Source organism: Misgurnus anguillicaudatus, chromosome 23 (genome assembly GCF_027580225.2).
Source record: "Misgurnus anguillicaudatus chromosome 23, ASM2758022v2, whole genome shotgun sequence".
Classification (NCBI taxonomy): Eukaryota; Metazoa; Chordata; class Actinopteri; order Cypriniformes; family Cobitidae; genus Misgurnus; species Misgurnus anguillicaudatus.
This window is the reverse complement of record NC_073359.2, coordinates 10,540,393-10,564,175: the sequence shown is the minus strand read 5'-3', so window position 1 is coordinate 10,564,175 and position 23,783 is coordinate 10,540,393. Positions and strand designations below refer to the sequence as shown.

General features: G+C 34.6%; 2 protein-coding genes across 4 annotated transcripts in view; one reads left to right on the top strand and one right to left on the bottom strand.

The window, feature by feature from the left end:
• The first annotated feature begins 1,733 nt into the window (after positions 1 to 1,733).
• tm4sf4 (transmembrane 4 L six family member 4) lies at positions 1,734 to 5,432 on the top strand. Its single transcript, XM_073861875.1, has 5 exons — positions 1,734 to 2,027; positions 2,276 to 2,361; positions 4,587 to 4,723; positions 4,819 to 5,002; positions 5,167 to 5,432. The coding sequence occupies exons 1-5, from the start codon at positions 1,850 to 1,852 to the stop codon at positions 5,176 to 5,178; spliced, it is 597 nt and encodes a 198-aa protein (XP_073717976.1). The 5' UTR covers positions 1,734 to 1,849; the 3' UTR covers positions 5,179 to 5,432.
• A 7,206-nt stretch (positions 5,433 to 12,638) lies between these two features.
• wwtr1 (WW domain containing transcription regulator 1) overlaps positions 12,639 to 23,783 on the bottom strand; it is a 53,941-nt gene continuing 42,796 nt past the window's right edge. For 2 of the 3 annotated variants that reach the window (XM_055217620.2, XM_055217622.2), the window contains 4 exons: positions 17,141 to 17,319; positions 15,876 to 15,997; positions 15,688 to 15,797; positions 12,639 to 13,174 (listed from right to left, as the gene is read on the bottom strand). In XM_055217620.2, the coding sequence (XP_055073595.2) occupies positions 12,993 to 13,174; positions 15,688 to 15,797; positions 15,876 to 15,997; positions 17,141 to 17,319 (593 nt within the window). In that variant the 3' untranslated portion in view covers positions 12,639 to 12,992. The remainder of the gene's footprint in view (positions 13,175 to 15,687; positions 15,798 to 15,875; positions 15,998 to 17,140; positions 17,320 to 23,783) is intronic. The other variant, XM_055217621.2, reaches the window with a different exon arrangement.

Genomic DNA, 23,783 nt, shown 5'->3' with positions numbered 1-23,783 from the left:
AATTTTTACAGTGTAGTTTTGTAAAACCATTAGGGGACTCTGCACTGTAAAAAAAATACACTGTATTTACTTTAAAATGTAGTGCATCATTTTTGCATCCACTTTTTTAATTAGTTTTACTTGAAATTTTAAGCAATTGCATAAATTGCTTAAAATTCCTTGTAATACTTACTTTAAAAAATGGATGGAAAAATAATGTTATATTGTGTTATATTGAAAATATGTTTAAAGGGGTCATATTATAAGATTTAAAAAAAATGTTTAATAAGTATTTGGTGTTCCTAGAGTGTGTATGTGAAGTTTTAGCTCAAAATACCACATAGATAATTTATTATAACATGTTAAAATTCCCATTTTTTTAGGTCAGAGCAAAAATTGTGGGTGTGTCCTTTAAAATGCAAATGAGCTGATGAAATGCAAACACTAATCGCAATGATGGTGGTCTGTTCCAATTGAAACTGTAAATTTTGTCTGTCAATTTTTTCCTCACTCTCTTTTTCCCTCCACCAAATGGCAGTGCCGTGGTTGGAAAGTACTTATTAAGGGGCGGTATTATTATAATTGGCCTTGCTACCTACCTCCCAAAACAGGCAAAATCTGAACAACATAATTTCTTACATGCTTGCAGAGTTACTGGGTTGATCTTTTTCATGTTTTCTAGATTGATAAAAGCACTAGGGACCCAATTATAGCACTAAAACGTGGAAAAAGTCAGATTTTCACACTATGACCCCTTTAACAACATCCTGAAGTCATAACTATTAGTACTGATATGAGAAAATAATAAAATATGAGACTCTTATACCTTGCATACACCACTTCCATATATTAAATAGCTGGGAACGTCTAAACTGGTGAAACTAAGTGATAATATTTTGGAAATACTCTATGTAGAAGTTAATAATATGTATAATGTGATTTAAAATATGTAATGCTCTTGAAACTAAATTTATCAAGTGTTTTTTGGTAGATGAATAAGTGTGAGTTGTAGTTTACCACTTTTGTCATAATATTATTGACATAATTCTGAGCTTGGCCCAATAATAGCAACGGAAGTTTGGGGATGCAAGACCTTCCTTGTTTCTAGTTTTGGAAAGGTGCTTTTATAGTTCCATATTAAGAGCAAGATGATTTTGACGAGTTGCTTAAAAAGGACTGGGGAGTGTTTTAAGACTACGGAGCCTCAAAGGGACATGGAGAAAAAAATAAAGTTTAGTTTTGGGTGCGCACGTGAAACTACTGCGTGTGCACGTGAAACTATCGAATGCGCACGTGAAAATACCGCGTTTAGTTTCGCACACACACATTAAACTATTTCACGTGCATATGAATGCGAAAGTGAGCACATGAAACTAAACTTTAGATTTTTTTACTCCAATGTCACCTTAGGGGCTCGGTATAAAACCAATATAATAGTTGCGTGAGAAAAAACATCTTAATAGCACTTATTTTATCTATTAGCGAGATAGGGAGAGTCTTCAAGAACAATTTTTTTGTTTGTTTTTTTAAAAGAGGGGCGTAGTTAGCTTCCATAAAGAGATAAACTTTAAAATTAGGAGAATTCCTAGATAGGTAAATCTATCTTTAGCTATTGTAAAGATGGGTTAGGTTTTGTGACTCAGTGCTGATAGACTGTGTGGGCTCTGACAGATCAATGTTATACATTTACAGGTGAGTGTTCAGGTGACATCACACACCTACACCCCGTCAGGGGTGTATATATACACACCGACATTCACCTGCAGAAGCAAAGAAGAGTAAACCACACTGAAATATAGGACTCGGAGAGACCAGAGCCATCGCATCGCCTCTTATTTTTGTGGACTCTATCTATAGGACAAACTGAAAAATGTGTTCCGGAGGTTTTGCCAAATGTTTGGGGATAACCCTGTTACCTCTGTCCATCATCTGTGTCCTCTGTAATATTCTGCTGTTTTTCCCTGGAGGTAAAGTTGCTGACAACACCGCCGAGATCACAGATGAAGTCTTTTATCTAGGAGGACTTCTGGGATCTGGTATACTGATGAGACTGAGGAACAATTTATTTATTTATTTGTGTGCATTTTTACAGAATTATTCTTTTGTAAACTGAATAAATAGACAATATTTCTGAGTGAAATATATTTGTGTTTACATTATGTATATTGGTTAATTTTATATGCATCCCTCTAGCTGATATTTTAGGAGGAAACTTTATTCATTTTTATTTAAGATTTTATATTTCCAGTATAAAGGTGTAAAGTAAGACGATGTGGGTTTATCTGCATTTAGATGATTTTTCCCGCTCTGGTCTTCCTGGGAATGAAGAACAATGACTGTTGTGGCTGCTGTGGGAATGAAAGCTGTGGAAAACGATTTGCGGTGAGAAAACTTACGTTTGACTCCAACACTCCAAACCAAAATGTCTTTTAAGGATTTTTTTGTCAACATGACAAATTATATTTCTACACCATTCCCACCCACAAACACGTTTGAAAGTAATATATGGGTGTTAATTCCTCCATGAAGTTAATTATTTTGTGTCCGTATGGTTTAATTAAATGTTAAAGGGTTAAAATTTCAAAATAAAACTGTAGATTATTTCTCTTTTTTGAGGACCAAGTCTAAAATTTCTGTTTTTATTTCATTTTGAAAGAATATTTGGGGGATAACTGCAAAAATGTCAATGTGGTGTAACCGGTCTGTGTCAATTGGTGTAACTAGTTTTTTTTTTAAATAAAAATATAAATAATTCATAAAAAATATATTTATCTATAAATATAATCATCTAGTTTAGTGTAATATGATTTTTTACATACATTTTTACATCATTTGTCAAAGATTATTTAGAAAACAAAACTGTTTTCAGTACATTTCAGGACAAATATTACAAAAACGCATTAACATTTACATTTAGAAATAACTAATAAAATTGTATTTATATATTTTTATGATTACGCTTACATGCCATCAAGGTGGATAAAATATTGAGTGTTTCTCGTTCTTTGCCGCGGTTGGCGGTTGCACCATTCGACATTTTCAGGACCGTTCAGTCTTGACTTTCATAGAAATGGTGCAGGTTTGGTTTTTTATTGCATGGAGTCAACATGGATACACTATGTGCATTGAAATAAACCTGATGCGTGCTTTTTAAAAAAGTTTTTTTTAATATATTTTTGAATTTCTAATTCTGCCAAATCGTTTTTTTGTCACTGCCCAGTCTCCCGAAATTTCGCTATATAGTCACGTAATTTGTGATTCTTTCTTCGTGATATTATCACGAATTTCCGCATTTTTTTGTGATCGTGTGGCGCATTCCTGTTTTCGTGTGATTGTCACGTATTGGTTACTCAACAGTTTTGTCCTATTTTCTTACCATTGTCGCTTCGGTTTAGGGTTGGATTTGGGCTACATAAAATGACATCCCAAACCCAAACTCTAACCCTATCGCCAGGCGATATATAAAAAAATAAATCAGAAAAAATAGTATTAACCAATATATAAAGCGTCATTCTAATGCAAGCACCAGATCTAACCCTAAACCGAAGTGACAATGGTTTGAAAATGGGAAGGAGCAGTTGAGTGACCAATACGTGGTAGTCGCACGAAAACAGGAATTCGTTGTACGATCACGAAAAATGCGGAAATTCACGAAAAAAGAATAAAAAAATTACGTGACTATATAACGAAATTTCATGAGACTCTGATGAGAAATTCAAAAATCTTAAAAAAAAGCACGCATCAGGTTTATTATGCAGGTGGTGTGTTTGTGTTGATTTTGTGCAGTGGAAAATTGCATTTGCACCATTTTATGGAAGTTGGGACTGAGTGAACCTGAGGATGTCAAGTGGTGTGGCCACCAGTTGCGGCAAGGAATGAGAAATATTGGATATTTAATCCACCTTGATGGCATGTATAAATATAATTTTATCGATATCACGAAAAAAGATTCTAAAAATTATGTGACTATATCACGAAACCTTGTGAGACTGGGTAGCAGTGACCCACACTGAAAAAAATATACATTCAATTTACTCAATTTTTTTAAAGTAAGTGGTTGCAATCAATTTATTTAAGCTACATTTAAACAAGTTTTTTATGTAGCTTAAATATTTTTTTAAATGTAGCTTAAATAAATTGATTGCAACCACTTACCTTAAAAAAAAGTCATTTTTGAGTCATAATTCTTTCACTGAAAAAAATGATTCATTCAATTTACTCAAATTTTTTGGGGTAAGTGGTTGCAATCAATTTATTTGAGCTATATTTAAACAAAAGTTTTTTATTTTACTTTACTTTACTAATCATGTTTGGGTGTGGCTTAAATGAATTGATTGCAACCACTTACCTTAAAGGAATTTAGTAAATTGAATGAATAATTTTTTTGGTGTATATAACAAAATATCTATTTCAAAGGTTTATTAAGTCAATTGTTATTGCAGAGCTTTCAATATTTCAGAGCAACTTTAAAGAAAAACGAATGACAATCCAATCCATGCAATTTAATTTTACAAGCCCAAACATTTGCATATAAAAGCTTCCAATAAGGTCAAATCAAATCTTTTCGAGTTGTCTGTTTTAACTTGGTTTGTTTTTTTTATATTCAGATGTTCGGCTCTATTATCTTCGCTGCAGTTGGTGTTTTGGGTGCTGGTTACGCTGTGATTGTATCTGGTGTGGCCATTAATCACGGACCTAAATGTTTCATTAACGACCTCAATGTTACGTACCCTTTCGAGAATGGGTATGCATTTATTATTAACTCACATCAGGTGATAATAAAGTCTATGGGCATAATGGAGCTTCTGTATTTGAATGTATGTTTTCTTTATCTTTCAGGAACTACTTGTCGAATCATTCGCTGTGGGATGAATGCGTGAAACCATCAGGCATTATCACATGGCACTTGTCTCTGTTCTGTATCGTGATGGTGGCGAGTCTGGTTGAGATTGGACTTTGTCTCTTTCAGGTGATCAATGGTTTGATCGGTACCATCTGTGGAGACTGCTGCGGCTGCTGTGGGGTACGTCTCAACACACTTAAGCATGCTACCAAAGTTTAGACACATCTACTTATTAATCATTTACATTTTAAAATAATAGTATTATCTTTAAAGTTGCTCCTATCATAAGATGTTTTAGATTGAAACAATATGTTAAAATAACTTGAGTTTATTTGTACCCACAGGGCTCAGACTAAACTCTGGATTTGTGACTCTTTGGTACAAAATCTACATAAAATCTGAATCTGCATCCATTTATCACCTCATGATTTGTATTTATACTGTCTGGACGGGTTTTGCTTGTTTGTTTATTATTTTTTTTTCTTGCATGCCTGTTCAAAGTCTGCCTGATGGCTGACAGCTTATGAAGGCAATAGAGATGTTATATTGTTAAATAATGTTTTATATATATATATATATATATATATATATATATATATATATATATATATATATATATATATATATATATATATATATATATATATATATATATATATATATATATATATGCATATAAAATTGTGAATATGATATAGCATATATACAATATATGAATATAGATAAATAGATATTTATTTATTAAAAGGTTAATGTTATTTTCTAAGAGTTAATAAATATTTTTAATAAATGGAATATTTGATAAATACTTAATAACAGATTTATATTTTATTTCATCTCAGGAAATCGGTTAAAACGTCTTATTGTCTTATTTTAATATACAGTATAAAAAGACTTAATAAATTTGGAATGTAAACAATCTTTGTCCTTGTTATTTCTTCGACTTTCCACCTCACTCAGCAAAATTAATTTTTATTCGAGGAAAAACAGGAAACAGCAGGAAGGACGATGGGATGATCTGAAAAGCAGCTTTAGAGACTCTAGAGATTTCTTTATAAACAACAGCTGCTATCCTTCAGATTTCATAGTGAAATACACACATCGAGTATTGCGCACGAGCATTGATTATACGCTGTACTTTTGTTCTTATGTAATTTTATAACTTATTCCCTGGCTCTTCCTGGCTAAAGCAAATGTTTGTTGTTCCGACTTTGTGATGTTGATCTTTTATCGGGGGTTTTATGAGGGGAATGTTGTTTTATGGAGGATCTTCATTCGAGAATCATTAACTTTATGTGCACATGATGAATTCAAATGATGACTGACTGAACTGATCAAGGAATCATTTATGTTCAAACACTACAGAATTGCATTCAATATTTATTTTTTCTTCTTCTTCTGCTTATCGTGTTAACAAAAAATATTTAATATGGAGTTAGATATTTTGGAGAATCTTTTAAAAAAAATGTTTCGCCACAGTTATGAATCAGTTGACATAAGGAGCTTTAAATTATTGTCTTTGTGATTGTCTTTATTTTAATCAGAATCTATTTGCAGGCTTTAAGTAAAAAAGGTTGGCATTGCGCGACTGCAACTGGCTTTTAAAGGGGAGGAGAACTGAGACTCTTATTGGTTTATAGCATGTTACGCCCAAAACACACCTATTACTTATGCTGCGTTCACACCAAACGCGAAAAAAAGCGTCTGGCGCGAATTATTTCAATTTTAAAGGACAAGTTCGGTATTTTGCACTTGAGGCCCTGTTTTCGGATTGTTTGTGGTGAGGTAGAGCGGTTTTGGCTGAGGTTTGGACATGTGATGCTGTCCCAAGAGTTTTTGGGTGTTTGTTGTGTCACCTCCCACCTCTACAATGGCTTTATAGGTGCACGGGAACAATCCTTTCTAAAATGCATTAAACTTTCATTTACAAAGACGTGAAACTCACCGAGTGGTCAGGGGTGTTCACTGATATGCTCACACAAAAATCGCTGCAAAAGATGCTTTTCAACAGGTTTTATCGTAGTTTTTGTCCAACTCCATTGACTTGTATTAGATGTGCTGTGAGGTACTGTATTACTCCGCACCGGGAACCTTGCTTGTATTCTTGCAATTGGCAAAGGCGGATTATCGCCACCACCTGGGCTGGAGTGTATTCAAGCTCTCAGCGGAAGAATATACGGGTGTGAGGCGTTTGGAAAAATAGGTCCCCAAGTTTACAATGAACGGTAAAACACCTTTTGCAGTGATTTTTGTGTGAGCATATCAGTGAACACCCCTGACCACTCGGTGAGTTTCATGTCTTTGTAAACGAAAGTTTAATGCATTTAAGGAAGGATTGTTCCTGTCCACCTACACACCCATTGTAGAGGTGGGAGGTGATACAACAAACACCCCGAAAAATTATCGGGTCAGCATCATATGTCCAAATTTCAGTCAAAACCGTTCTATTTCATCATAAACAATCTGAAAACAGGGCTTTAAGTGTAAAATACCGAACTTGTCCTTTAAGTCAATGTAAAGACACGTTTAGGCGCGTCTGGATGTCTCGCCGCATGAATGAGGCATTTAGTGTGGGTGGTAGACGCAGATCTGCCTCGAACTAATGATGCGTGAATGAGTTGAAATCAAAAACGCGCAAGTAAACTCAAAATGTTCAAGTGTCCAACTACAAAAACAACTAAGTGTTTTTGCCACATCTACCGCGTTTGGTGTGAATCCAGAATTAGGCCTATTACGAGAATAGGAACAAAACCTTTTAATAGTGCGTTCACACAAGAAGCGGATGAAACGGCAATCACAAGTAGTTTACATGTTAAGTCAATGCAAAGACGCGAATAGGGATCCTGCTATGGAGGACCACAAGAGTCATGCAAAATGTAATAAAGAACTTCAATATTTAATAATTGGACAATAAAAATAGCAATTAATACATTTGTTTAAAAATTCATTAATTAATCTATAAATAAATAGACAAAGTTACAAAAAATCATTATGTTACATTTTATTAGGCAATAAAAAGATTATAAAAATAACGTAGAAATAAAATATTAATCCATTAATAAATTGTTCAAATTAATATAACAATTTACAAAAACAACATAAAACACTCAATAAGTTCAGTATTTTAAATTGCATTTATAAATTCTTAACTTTTCCGTGACTCTTTGGGTCCTTTGGGCCAGGTGGATCTCGTAAATCTCGGATGAGGACCCATAGAGTCATGGAAAAGCTAAATAGAGAGGCTAAAATGAAAAGCAAATTGAATAGCGAAAAAAAAATTATGTTTAACAGAAATGTTAAACGGAAATACCCTTTTAAATGCCTAATTTAAACCTGTATTTCTAGTTCAATTTGTGAATCCAGTTGTTTATTTCTCTTTATAAATCGCTTTTAAAATACATTTTAAAATTCCATTGTTTGGTTGGGAGTTTGTAAATGCAATTTGGAATGATGAACTTATTGAGTGTTTGTGTTGTTTTTGTAAGTTGTTATGTTGATTTGAACTATTTGTTGGTGGATTGATATTTCATTTCTGCATTATTTTTATAATCTCACTTTTTATTGCCTAATAAAATGTTGCATAATGATTTGTTTTGTAACTTTGTCTATTATTTATAGATTAAAGAATTTTTAAACAAATGTATTAATTGCTATTTTTATTGTCCAGGTAGTTATTAAATATTGAAGTTCTTTATTACATTTTTGCATGACTCTTGTGGTCCTCCATATCCTGCGGCATAATATCACTACGCCTCTGCACCCATGTTACGGCAGCAAAGTCCTTGTTTATTACGCCAGAATGAAAGTATAGTTCCTAGCCATATCTCCCTAGAAAATCACAACTTTTAATTTTCCGTCGGTCTTAGTACACGATGTAACTACAGAAGAGTCAAGTTTTAAATAGGAAAAATATCCAAACTATTTGGTTATTTTTTTTGCGCGATGCTAATGGTCTAATCAGATTCAATGGATTATGCTAAGCTATGCTAAAAGTGGTAGCGCCAGACCTGGAGATCAGCTGAATGGATTCCAAAAACGGTAAAAATCAAATGTTTAACTCTAGGGGAGCTGGAAAATGAGCATATTTTTTAAAAAAAGTGGAGTGTCCCTTTGAATTCTAAATAAGGAGGAGCATTAAAGTTTGATTTCAACGTTTGACATGGCCTTACTCAGTCAATATGAAAGATGTCAAGATTATATTGTTCTTTACAATATTTAGGTTTTTATGCAGGGTCACATACACCCAAGACTGCAGACTGACTTAATGCTGACGAAGAAACCGATTTAGAGAACATAAAAATGTATAGCAATTTTTATTTCATTGAATCCAAACAAAAATTCATGCTAAAACCATTTTATTCATTTCTTTTTTGATTTTACTGACAGTTTCAAAGAGGTTACAACTCAAATGCATACATTTCACATACATTACACCACTTGAATATTTCTCCGTTATGTTTTCTTTTTTTTATCTTTCCAGCATGACGTTCACAGAGTCTGTAATCTTACGAAAAGCCTCCATGTGTAGTGTGCTACATAACTTTGATAGTCTATAGTCTTTCTTTTAGCATTAATTCATTTTGTATGATACAAATTCTGTAATATTAGTTTTTAATAATAGAAAATAAAATCATTTAAATGTAACTGCAAAAGATCTCAGCTTTATAAAGAAACCAACAGCTCCATCATGTGGGCTCTTCCTAAATCACAATGATGTAAATCTCTGAAGGTCAAACGGGTTCGAGTACAGCTTGTATCGACCCGGTACTCAACCGGTCAGTCCTCACGAAAGACGTCATAAGCTCAATTTGACCTAAAGTCGCATTTTAACATTCTTTACTTTCTCTGCAATCCTCAAATCCAACACACATTTCTACTTATACCCCATTGATAAAGTAACCATACAAATAAATCATGGCAAGGGGTGTTTATACACACAACAGATCAAACATGCAATACAAAAAAATTAGACCTGTGTAGAAATAAAAATAAAAACATTTATATGTGTAATATATAAAGAACTGGATTTCAGATGGGCTTATAAAAGAAAGAAAAAACAACAACTATGTGTTGGCCCCAATATAATCCAGTTTCACAATCTCACAAATAAAAACAAATGATCTGCTGTATTAGAAAGTATTTAATCCCTAAAGATATTATGGGATATTCTTCACCTGTCAGATGAACATAACACTGCTTTCATTAACATCAGATTGGGTATGTGAGCAGAGTTTCAATTCAATCTTCAGATCAAAATCAGTATTGCTGAATCCTCACCGTAATGTAGTGCTTTCATTATTTAACATTTGAAAAAATCTATAAACTATATTAAAATAGCTCTTGATAAATACTACACTGCAAACTAAATAAATGCACCAAGAGCAAACATCAAAGGTTTCTTTTACAGTATACAAACAAGAATACTGTAGTAGTACATAAAAAACATACATGATATAAAACGTTTATGTGAAACAATAACTATACTGGAATAAACGTGAATAAAAAAACTGAAATATTTCAGTGCTGGATATAAAGTGATTTATATTTACACAGCTGCTATTCATTTGGTTTAATGTATATTGGATTACCTATAAATGAGCCTTAAAAACCTTTATCAAAAAATTAAAAAATGAATGATTTCGTTTGACCACTTAAGATTTTTTGCGTCGTAATATTTTCATGACGGTTAAGCCCAAATCATAATATTAGAATACAGTAATGTACAGAAAAATACTGTAGTGCACTTTGTTCTATTTAATGAAACTAACATTTAAAGATGTAAAACATCATTTGGTAACACTTTACTTGAAGGGGTGTTCACAAGACCGACACGACACCTTCACAATCATGACATGACACATGAAGGAGATTTTGAGACAATTTATGTCAATTTTAATTCAAAGATGACAGTGATTTCAATGTTAAGTCAATGTGAAGACGCGTTGACGCGCGTCTGGAGGTCTCGCATTGGCGCGGTAGACGCAATTCCGCCTTACTCGTGCATTTAGTTTAGAATTAAGCGTATGGCGTGTTACGAATGGTGTCTTTTTGTGCATTTTGCATTTGACGCGAATTTGCGGCTGACGCCCAAGTTGAAAAATTTGAACTTTGGCGGATTTTTGTGCAGCGTTACCCAATCAGGAGCCTGCTTGCTGCGGAATAACTCATTCAACATGAAGGAACGCTTGATATTGTCCGTAAGCAGTCACCGGGAGCTATACGACACAAGTTCTTATTTCTATAGATGAGACAGGAATAAAAAGGACCTCGCTTGGAAGAGTGTCAGTGAGGACATTGGGCAACCTGGTAAGTTGTAAATACACATTTCACTTTTGAGTCACGTGACGTTTATAGACCCGCGCTGTTTATTTTCCCCCTATAGTAAGGTGACCAAATACAAACCGGTAACTCTCAATAAATGCACGATCAACATCAGCCATCTTGCAAACAGACAACCGCATAGCACTTGCCCCTCCCACAAGCAGCGGATTTTGCCTCTGACACGCGTCAAACGCTTGCTTTTTCCGCGCGTCTACTTCGCTCTACACGCGCGAATGCATTTAAACTGTTCAAGCGGCAAACTAACTATATATTGGTGTAAACGCAGCATTATGACAACTTGACATTAAAATGTCATGAAGTGTTAATACTCTTTTGAATAGTTTTATAACAGCGTCATGAATATTTTTCTTGACCTCAACTACGGTGGTAGAAATATAATTTGTCATTAAAATGTCGTAAGTGTTAATACTCTGTAGAATAGTTTTATAACAGCGTCATGAATATTTTTCTTGACCTCAACTACGGTGGTAGAAATATAATTTGTCATTAAAATGTCATTAAGTGTTAATACTCTGTAGAATAGTTTTATAACAGCGTCATGAATATTTTTCTTGACCTCAACTACGGTGGTACAAATATAATTTGTCATTAAAACGTCATTAATTGTTAACACTCATAGCGTCATGAATATTCTTCATAATGTTTTTAAAGTGTTCTCCAGGTGTTAGAGAAATAAAATCAATTATTCAATAATAATAATAATAATAATTAAAATGAATAAAATTATATTTTATTACATTTAGAGACCGATTCACCTAAAATAAAATGAAAACAGTACAATAAAGGGTTAAGCCATGCAGCGTTGGGTTTATATCGCTGAAAAACACCACAAAAATAGCGCAAAAAAAGTTAATTACATTAAATTAATTGATTAAATGTTTTGTTAGTTTTTTCTTCTATGTCAGAAAAATTCAAAACCCTCTGTGTGAGGAAGAACAAGTTGTGTTAGTTCTCAGTTTTTATGTATTGTGCACAGACATAAAGTTAAGTATAATATTTTGACGTGTCTGTTGCATTTTGTTAAGGTATTTAAAATTATTTGACAGAGTATTAACCATTAATGACATTTAAAAGACAAATTCAATTTGTATCACTGGTAAAATTGTCTAGGTAATGTTTTGACAGAGTATTATCACTTAATGATATTTAAATGACAGTTGAATATGATATTAACCCATAAAGCAAAGTCGTTTCTTAAGTTTGATAATTATTCTGCTATGTCATGTTTATGACAGATTTATGACAAGTTATGTTGTTTTGGTTTATGTCAAGTTGGTCATAACAAATCTCAAACAATGTCATCTTTGCATTAAAAAAATGAACACAGTTGTCATAAACGTGCATAAAATGTCATGTCATGATTATAAAGGTGTCTTATGAACACCCCTTTAAGTAAAGTGTTACCCATTATTTTTATTTTGAGTTAACTTGTTGATTTAAATAATATAAATGCAAAATATTAATGCTTCATCTTCTTATTCTAATAAAAATAATTCAGAATTTTTTACCTGACATGATGAGATTGACTCTTTTTAGGTAACATTTACTGAAAGCAAGCATTCAAGAGTCTCTTATCAACATGATTGAGAGATTGTTCGGTAGCTCACTACTTTAGCATTGTCAAAAGTTATAATTCTTACTCTATCCTACATCAGTTACAAAATGAAACCTCTTCATCTGCTACAGCTTTAATTGATGTATGCTCGATGATTTGTTCTCAGGCTAAACACTTTGGTAAGTTTTGTTCTGTGTCTCATGGAAGAAGCTGATTGTGTTTATAATATATATATATAAAATGTGTTAAAAGTCTTTTGTCTTTGGTGTGAATCTAGAGCCAGGTGAGAAACGGTTCACTTTTGTTCAGGACAGACTCCACATCATTCAGGATGGGCATGAGGTCAGCACCCTCCAGGGTGCCCAGGTCCACGTTGGTGCCGGGCATAGAGTCCAGAAAATCTGGGAAACGGTTCTGCTGAGGGACGTTCATACCGACAGACACCATGCTTTCACCTGTACACAGGACAACATCATTTATACTGTGAGTTAGCCTATACATCAGTGGGAGTTTTTCATTCTAAACGCACTTTTTTAATTAAAACTAGGGCTGGGAAAAGATTAATCACAATTAAATCGCATACAAAATAAAAGTGATTTTTTTGCATAATATATGAGTGTGTGCTGTGTGTAATTATTATGTACATATAAATATCTATGTATTTAAGAAACATTTACATGTGTGTAAAAAATTGATATATAAAAAAAATCTGACATATATTATGCAAAAAAAACAACACTTTTATTAATTAATCTTTTCCCAGCCCTAATTAAAACATTAACATGAACTGAATTAAACACTTAATAATCATATTTACTATCAATATGCATTTATATATGTATATATGTATATATATATATATGTGTGTGTGTGTGTGTGTGTATATGTATGTGTGTGTATATGTATATGTATATGTATATATTAGATTATGTTAGCTAATGCATTAACCAATATTAATGAATGAGACCCTATTTCTAAAAGTAAAGTATTACAAATCTGCACCAATGATGTAATATTTACATGATTTTTAGTATGTCATTACAGCTATTACAGGTCATAAATCAAATCCGATGGGACATGCAGATGACCGCAGTATTACAAGTGTGATTAAATCTACGAGTCGAGATTCACAATCTGTTTCGCACAATGTTTGTGTCAGTGACAAAGTTGTTTGGGTCAGTTTGGCAAGATGAGAAATTCTAAAAATCTTAAAAAAAACTTGTTTTAAAAGCACGCATCAGGTTTATTTCAATGCACATAGTGTATTTATGTTGATTTTATGCAATAAAAAATAACATTTGCACCATTTTTATGAAAGTTAAGACTGAATGGACCTGAAAATGTCAAATGGTGTTACCACAATTGTGTCAAAGAATAAGACATATTTAATATTTTATCTACCTTGATGGCATGTAAGCGTAACCATCAAAAAAATTTAAATATAATTTTATTAATCATTTCTTTATGTAAATTTTAATGTGTTTTTGTCATTTTTGTCCTGATATATGCTCTGTTTTCTAAATAATCTTTGACAAATGATGTAAAAATGTATGTAAAAAATCATATTACACTATACTAGATGATTATATTTTATTCTACTTTTTTATGAATATATTTATATTTTTATTTTAAAAATATAAAAAATACTAGTTACACCAATTGACACAGACTTTTATTTTTAAAAGTAAAGTATTCCCAAAAATCTTGTAAATATTACATCATTAGAGCAGTTTTGTATGTCTAAAGACTCACATGTCATTTACAGTGATTACAGGTCATAAATCAAATCCGATGGGACATGTAGATGACCGTAATATTATAAGTGTACGATTAAATCTATGAGTCGAGTTTGGCGAGATGAGAAACTCAAAAATCTTTTTAAAAAACTTGTTTTAAAAGCACGCATCAGTTTTTATTTATGTTGATTTTATGCAATAAAAAATTACATTTGCACCACTTTTATGAAAGTTAAGACTGAATGGACCTGAAAATGTCAAATGGTGTAACCGCCAATTGCGCCAAAGAATGAGAAATATTAAATATTTTATCACCTTGATGGCTTGTAAGCGTAATCATAAAAAAAAATGTAATTTTATTAGTCATTTCTGAATGTAAATTTTAATGTGTTTTTGTCATTTTTGTCCTGATTTATGCTCTGTTTTCTAAATAATCTTTGACAAATGATGTAAAAATGTATGTAAAAAATCATATTACACTATACTAGATGATTATATTTTATTCTACTTTTTTATGAATATATTTATATTTTTATTTTAAAAATATAAAAAATACTAGTTACACCAATTGACACAGACTTTTATTTTTAAAAGTAAAGTACTACCAAAAATCTTGTAAATATTACATCATTAGAGCAGTTTTGTATGTCTAAAGACTCACATGTAATTTAAAGTGATTACAGGTCATAAATCATATCCGATGGGACATGTAGATGACCGCAATATTATAAGTGTACGATTAAATCTATGAGTCGAGTTTGGCAAGATGAGAAACTCAAAAATCTTTTTTTTATGTTGATTTTATGCAATAAAAAATTACATTTGCACCATTTTTATGAAAGTTAAGACTGAATGGACCTGAAAATGTCAAATGGTGTAACCGCCAATTGCGCCAAAGAATGAGAAATATTAAATATTTTATCACCTTGATGGCTTGTAAGCGTAATCATAAAAAAAAAAAAAATTAAAACGTAATTTTATTAGTCATTTCTGAATGTAAATTTAATGTGTTTTTGTAATATTTGCCCTGATATATGCTCTGCAATTTTTGCAATTATTTTTGCAATTATCCCCCAAATATTCTTTCAAAATATTTAGATTTGGTCCTTAAAAAAGACATTGTATGCAAGCAATCTGCAAATTTATTTTGAAATTGTAACCCTTTTACATTTAATTGAACCATACGGACACAAAATAATCAACGTCACGTCATTGGCCTGTTTACACAGTACCTGTGTCCATCTCATCTATGTTCAGAAAATCCTCAGGTGTAGTAGGGATGCTGTAACATCCCAGGCCGAGGCCGCTGTCTGTGCTCTGCTCCCGAGAGTGATACGGCCCACTGTTAACACATTTCACATGTTTAACACGCTTAATGCAAGCCAACTACAAGAAACTACGGAGCACGGCAGACACTTACCTGTTGAGGAAAGGATCTGAGCTGTTGTTAGGTATATTTCCCTGTGTCATAGCCGGAGAGCCGATAGACGCCGTCACGGGTGCCATATCAGAATCCATGGGGAGCTGCCGGAGCGCCGCCTCCTGGAGAAACACAGACAACACTGTAACCCGACCACAAAGAGGCATCTTCCCTTTAAATCAAAATAAAATCAGCAAATACATTTTATCATTTTACTTTTTATTTAAAATGAATATGTTATTGCCCACAGTGACCTCTGTGAATGAGTGTTTTACTTCTGGTCTTTTTTCACAGATATTTTGGCAGTGTGTTAAAGTATGAATCACATCAGTTTATATATAGATGCGAGTCTCTTGGCACTGCTTTCAGGGTGGAGTGCGCTCACAAAAACAGCTGCAGGAATTCACTGTGGAAAAAGTTTAGGACCAGAAACTGACTCAACTCTTTAATAAGTTGTTGTTTTTCTCAGCCATGATCTCTACAAACACATGCACTCTCTGAGCAAAGAAAAGTCAAAATACTAAAGTAAGAGAAGAGTCGGAGATATAAACAGACGCTGTGTGAGGTCTGTCTGCTTTAGTAAACTCTCCCGCTGCTGTATTTGTCAAGCTGCTGGTACAGAACAACCATGACCTTGTTTAAATCATTTGTGTAAACCTGAGCTGTGATTTATGTTGCTGACACGCACACTCACACATCACTAGGGGGCGTTAAAGTCTTTGTTTCTTATGTTAGCAGCTACTGTAACACTAAAATGTGTGTGTGTTAAAGAATGGTACTGATAGAAAAGGAATGATCTGTTTGGATTTTAACTGTCTGAACACTTTTCTAATGTTGCTCAACTCGGCCCCATTCCAGGCATTTTCACACAAGATGGAAAAAACTGACTCTGTACTGGCACAGAGTCACTGGCCAACACACAACATGTGTTTTCCACAAAACCACAACAGCCTTGCTGGACTAAGTAAACGGAGCCAAATGTGCATTCCATTTAATATCAGAGGCTAACTTTTATCTTTGTTATTTTCATAAATATTTGGTCTTTTGTATGGTCTACCGCAAGGTTCTGTTTTGGGCCCGATCTTATTTTCAATGTACAGTACATGTGGCCATTAGGTTCTATTTGTCACCATCACACTATTCTTTTATTACAAGTTTGTAAATGATACACAGTGTTAAACAATCATGTAAGTTTGGGGAAACACAATAATCTGTTGGCGGATTTAGAAACAGTATTTTATCAGTATTGTGTCTATGATGCTCACCTGTCGCATAAGCTCTTCTTGTCTCCTCTGAATGCGCTCGCGCTCAATCTGAATACGTTGCAGTCTGATCTTCTGCTGGTGCTGTTGGGCGCTGATGGCTCCACTCATGTTCATCATGGCAGACTGAGAGCTCTGCGGCTGTTGCTGCAGGTTCTGCTGATGGGCCTGCTGATTCATCACTGCCATCACAAACACACAACATCACAGTGAGATGAGCTGTTAGTCTTCAAAAAAACTCTTCATCTAGTGTTCATCTAGGTTTCTGCAAGTCTAGGACACAATTGGTTTTACCAGTCTGTCTGGAAAGCGAAGGGCAACCTTCCGATCTCTCTGATGAAGCCAATACGGAAGGCCGCTAGATGCTGGCTCCAAAAGGGAGTCAATTCCAATAGACCCCCCCCATGTAAAAATGGCCAACTTTACAGTAGAAATTAATATGTTTACAGCCTGGTACAAAAAATATTTTGGGTCTGTATAGCTAATTTTGCCCTTCATGACAACTGTAAGGGGAGTGAATTTTTTTGTAACTCATCAGTTTATATTATATTAAGCTTTTAAGTTCTGCATAATTAAGGGTGTGGCAACTTGAGTGAGGGGTCAACTGCCACTGCTGTCACTAGAGTTGAGCTGGGGGGCGTGGTTTCACGTCCTGCCTCTTTAACCATTTTCGAGTATCCGCGGATGATGTGCGGTGACGCCTTGCCAAGAAAGTGACGGCAGGCTTTGCCTACTTTAAGCTTCAAAAACAATCTTCAGAAACCTATGGGTGATGTCACGGACACTACCAGGGTTTCCCGCAGAAAATTTGTTAGTTAAGGTGGTTTTGGGGCTGAGGGCGTGGTAATCAAAGGGGCTAGCAGGTTGCTCAAAGCACAAAATCACCAGCTAACTTACTTTAAAATTGCAAGAACAATAGACGAATGCAATAACAGGCTTAAGTAAACCCAAAACATAAGTCCACTTACAGTTCTCACGGACACACGTTTTATCAACTGGCTATTCTCCAGACATGACGGACCACGTCTTATCTCATTTCGGCCGTGTGGTGCGCATGCACGCTCGCGGTGTGAAGCGCGTCCGCGCTATTCTTCGAGATGTTTTATCAACTGGCTAGTTATCCTCCAGACAGTGACGGTTCGGACCACGTCTTTCTCATTTCAGCCGTTTGGCGCGTGTCCCCACTCGCGGTGTGATGCGTGTATGCGCTATTCTCTGAGATGCACTTGACGGCCTTTTGTGCAGTGTTTGTTTTTTTGTTTTTGACGAAATAGTTAAGGCGGTAGGGTTTCCAAGCTTACCCTACAGTCACATTAGCTACAAAAGTGAACGACACCGAGCGACACACACTCGCTTGATGGGCGTTCCTTGGCTAGTTTCTCAAAGCGGTATCAAAAGTCACTTTAGAGGTATTGTTAAGTTACAAGAACGGTGTCTTTGGATTTAAAAGTATTTATTTCTCGATAAAAGTAACAAAATATATGAGATAAAATGCCAAACTTATCAGATATATACATAAATACGCATTTTCCGCCATCTTGAATTATTTTCTCAGACTCGACCACAGACCTACGTCACGCTGCTCCTTCACTCTGATTGGCAGTCGCTTTGTCGCATCGCTCAGCATTTGCATAAAATAGCCTGCTTGTCTATTTTGGCCCCGCCTTGCTCGCGCAGCGGCAAGCTCGTCGCTTGTCGCTGGCAAACGGCCACTTCCATTGAAAATGAATGGTAGCCTGTCGCTCTGTCTCTGTCGCTTGTAGCTAATGTGACTGGGGGGGTTAGGCGGGCCGCCTTAACTGAAATGTGCTGCGGGAAACCCTGACTACGTTCATCTTTTTTTACAGTCTATGCTGGAAAGTCAAGTGTGCACTTCGAAGAAGCCAATCACTGCACTTCATCAATGAAGTTTGTACATTTCCTGAAATCAGTCCAACATTGCCAAACAATTAAACACTTACTGCAACTACTGCAATAGTAGTTTGGGCCCTAATAAAGCAAGCTTTGTAATTATGTGAGCGAGATACGAGAGAAAATCTAGCATAAATATTTTAGCAGGCTAAATCAATCTTTTGTGCTGGAAAACCAGCAATGTGCACCAGACTTCATGCAGGGTGTCAAAGTACTTGTTAAATAAAACGTGGTTCATGTTACGTTTAGCATGTGGAGCTGTTGCGTACACTACTTTTATAGTAAAATGATGAGTAACTCCTTACAGTCATGTTGCTTAATAACACAGCTTCATCACAAAGAAAGACTGGGTTAGACCAGATCAGACCTGGTCTACACAAATCGGTAATATAAGCAGTAGAACATTTAACAGTGTTGTTTAACAGTAAAAAAGAGAAAACAAATCTCTTCAGTGTGAATGGAGATGACACATATAGAGGATATAATAAAAGAGTCAGGACAAACTTTGACGTTGACTTAGAAAAGAAGACTTGACTGAAAGTTTAAACTGTTTTATGCCATGCACGCACATACTATACTTTACTGTTTACACACACACACACACACACACACACACACACACACACACACACAATACTGTGCAGTGTGCACACACCGTACTGTACTGTACAGACTCAGTGGTCTGCTTTCTTTAAGATTTACATTTATTTTTATTAGAAAGCTTTTTCAAAGACGAGTTTTATTGATGAGGAGGAGGAAGATTTGGCAAGCGGGAGATGAAGGTAAAGCAAACGCTGCCTTTTATGGTTAGATGAAGTGGACAAACGCCGTCCTACACTACGGTAGATCTGTCATCGGCTGAATCAAAGTAATGTGCTCCGCTGAATCCCAAAATCAACTTGTAGCACTAATAAAACATTACTCAACTCAACCAAGTCTGTCCAACCAATAGCAATGGTCAATATTACGCTGTACAAACGTAACGAAGTGAAAGTCAACGACAATAACAAACATTGCTTTTTATAATAAAGCGTATTTGATCACCTGATTGTCAGGAGGAAGCTCTCGTGCAAATTGTTTGCAATGCCAGATGGGAGCTGTCTCAGCTGGAGGAGTATAGAGCCACACCCCCTCCAAAATCTGAGTGTCACAACACCCATCATGATAGAAAACACGTGTGCTGAACAACCAGAACACGCAAGTCACGACAACGAGAGAGAAAGAGAGAGAGAGACACTGAGACCCAACTAAATGAAGAAGAAACAAAGCCGGACATATAGCATGATGTCCAAACTGGACCAACTTTACTGTAAGAAATCTCAACAAGCCAATGGACCAATGAAAAAGAAGCACAACTGGGTCACAACAAAGTGGTGTCCAAACGCGTGAATAGAAAAGACTACATATCAGAAGAAACCTTCCAGTCCTAAACATCATCCAATAACAGATCTCAAATGATCTCAACATGATTTAACAGGCTGATTTGATTTAAACTGGTGTTAAATATGGAGAGGGAGGAGTTTATGATCTATAACGCAGTCCTCCACCAGAGGGCCATTGAAATATTTTGTCTTCACTCTTCAGGATGTGTACATAACGCAGGATTAAACTCTCATTAATGCATTAAGACAGGACATCAATCAACTTTCAGCCCAATTTCAACAGCCGCCTGCTTTTCATTTCTTGTTGCACTCAGTTAAATGGTATAATGTGCTTGTGAAACAGTTAAGGTTACTGTAGGGCAGAGCACAACCTAACGCTTTTTGGCTCAATCATTCAAAAAATATTTTGAAAAAGTTTGATAAATTATATTTTTACACAAGCAACACACACATGAACATTTGAAGTTTGTTTCTAGTACTTACCATTCTTGGACAATTACACCAAATGTGACAGAAGTGCAAACGTTACAACTTACCCCATAGGTGGGGTTCATTGTAACAGGCAGGTTAGTTGTAACACTTTCTAAAAATTAAGTTTGCAGGCAAATATTTCAATAATATTTTGTCTATATACTTGAAGTGGATATTGTTTATATATCTGTCTATAATAGACAGCTATCCACACTGTATTCATTCATCCAGCCCTTTTCTAACAATAGTTTAATTATAAATGGATACAAATATGTGAGAAAAAGCAGCACAATTATGACAAAAATTTTTTATATATGTGACCCAGACTGTAATAACCAAACTACAGTTTCAAAATCAAATTCTGAGAAATCTGATTTAAGCCATTTATTTCCTTATGATTTTAATCTTTGACCTGACCTTATTCAATCAATATTAAAGATATGAACAAAAATACATTTGACAAGACAGGCAAATTTATTTTGTTGTAGCCAGCAAACATTCATGTGTAACCTATTTAAAACAACAGCAAGAGTTATGCTAACATGAGCTGTTTTCATATCGTAAGTGCTGAGGGGTTAGTTGTAACACAGCGTTACAATTAACCCCGCTGGGTCAAAATATTTTCAAGCCCACCAAAAAAGTGGCTAAGAGCTGCAGACATGTTGACTAAAACATAGCATCGTTTTGAAATAAGACACTGATTAATATGAAATAGCATTGGATCTGGTATATTACACACCCAACTTAGAAACCGAAAAAAAAACATATGATGACATTTTTTTTACTTGTATGCCACCAAAACACACGTTCATCAATAAATCTCTGGAAAACAGTCCGTGTTACAACTAACCCCGCACTAGTTTTAAAGTAAGCACTGCATTGATAATGTATATTGAGCGTATTGTAAAGGTACTGTAGGTACACACAAAGTCAAGAGTCGGGCAGGTTTGAGCATCAACTCTTTCCCTGCCAGCGTTTAAAAAAAAAAAAAGTTGCCAGCGCCAGCATTTTTGATGATTTTCACAAAAGTTTAACTTTTTCCCCACCAGCATTTTTCATGATTTTCACAAAAGTTTAATGCCTTCCAGAAAATGCTCCTTTTTAAATATATAAACATACAATATGAAATAAAAGAACAGATCCTCTGCTTTCAAACAAAAAAATCTGTTTCATCCTACCTTCATGTGTTCTGAAATATGTGTAGGTTTCATCAATAACACCTAATTTTGAGCAAAAAGATGAGATAATTAAATTTTTGTGAAGGACTTTTGATAGAGATCAGATGCAGAGCGATCTTTAAAACATACACGGACATACAGCTGTTTGCCCTAGGGCAATACTTCCGGTTTTTATAAATTGCGGAAGTGCGCCACCTGGTGGATATAGCGGTATTGCAGAATGACGAGATAACTCGTCAATGGCGGGGAAAGAGTTAATGCCTTCCAGAAAATGTTATTTTTTTACCATATACCAAATGAAAGAACAGATTCTCTGCTTTTAAGCAAACAAAAAAACCTGTTTAATCCTATCTCTTTTTTTCACCTCTCAAATATGGGTATCAAATTTTGAACAAAAATCTCTGATAATTGCATTTTTAAAAAGGAGTTTTGTTAGAGATTATATTGGGAGCGATGATCAAAACATACACAGAGTATTTACTGCTTTGGAAACCATAGATGCTTTAGTGCTTTATAAGTTGCATAACCCTAATAGCAGAAAAATGAATTGCTGTAAAAACTCATCAATGGCGGTAAGAGAGTTAATAAGTAGGACTGTGACAAATAATCGTGCAAATGCGCGTTTTCTGAATGAATGAATTTTATCCACCGACATTTTGTTGTTTTTGTAACAATGACAAATAAATAAATTGAATTGAATTGATTGAATTGAAATTGAATTGATTAATGAACTACAATGAAATTCCGCCCCATCCAAAAGCCAGAGGGCGCTTTTGTGCAGAAACGCCATTTGTGCCACAGAAGAAGTACCATTACAAACACTACATAGATGTGTATAATAAAGGCTAGATGTTTCGCCCGCGCTGCCGGCCAATTGAGTGGAACATCCGCAATTGGCGACCATTGTACCACAAGGCGATCGCTCACTTGTAGCATTGTTTTTTAATGGTACATGTACTTTTAAAATGACCAATACTTGAAGAGTTTGGTTCCAAAACGCGATAAACGCCATTTTTGAAAAAAAAAGTAGTAACTGCCAAAATCAGTATTATAACAGGTCAGTAGTTAAAAGTAAATTCTTTATTTTACGCAAAATCCAATATCCGCCGTGTTATTCTGTCATCTTGGTATAGAAAACACTTTTTTCCGAAATTTGTCACAATGGATTTATTGCGTTTTGGAACCAAACTCTTCACTTGCACCATTTTCTACCGATTTTCAAATGGTTTGGTTTGTTATAAACGTCAAAAATATACCTATGACACTGCATATACTTCAAAAAATTTTTTCATGAAACATGTTAAAGCACCTACAAATATAGCCACGTTAATAAAGTTTGACCATTTGAAAATTGGTAGAAAATTGAGCAAGTTATGGTCATTTAAAAAGTACATGCATCATTAAAATGCTACGAGTGAGCGAGCTGCCTGTGGTAAGATGGCCGCCAGGTGATGACATTAAAGACTCCGCTGTAAGCCTTTGTTATACATATCTATGAAACACTATTCCAGGAAATGTCTAGAGACATATTAATATCGCCGTTCTTCAGATTGTTTCAGGTATTTTCATGATAGTAAAGAATATTTTGAATGATTGTGTTTGACGTGCTTTTTTAAATGCACGTTATAAACGACTCGGACTCGTAATGATTTTAGACTGATAAGGACTTCCTACTGACCAAAAACCCATAGTACACGCACAAGC

Coding starts and splice junctions, on each gene's coding strand:
- tm4sf4 (XM_073861875.1), top strand. CDS start 1,850: ATGTGTTCCGGAGGTTTTGCCAAATGTTTGGGGATAACCCTGTTACCT. Junction 2,028..2,275: donor GGGATCTGGTATACTGATGA/GACTGAGGAACA, acceptor GCATTTAGATGA/TTTTTCCCGCTCTGGTCTTC. Junction 2,362..4,586: donor GCTGTGGAAAACGATTTGCG/GTGAGAAAACTT, acceptor TTTTATATTCAG/ATGTTCGGCTCTATTATCTT.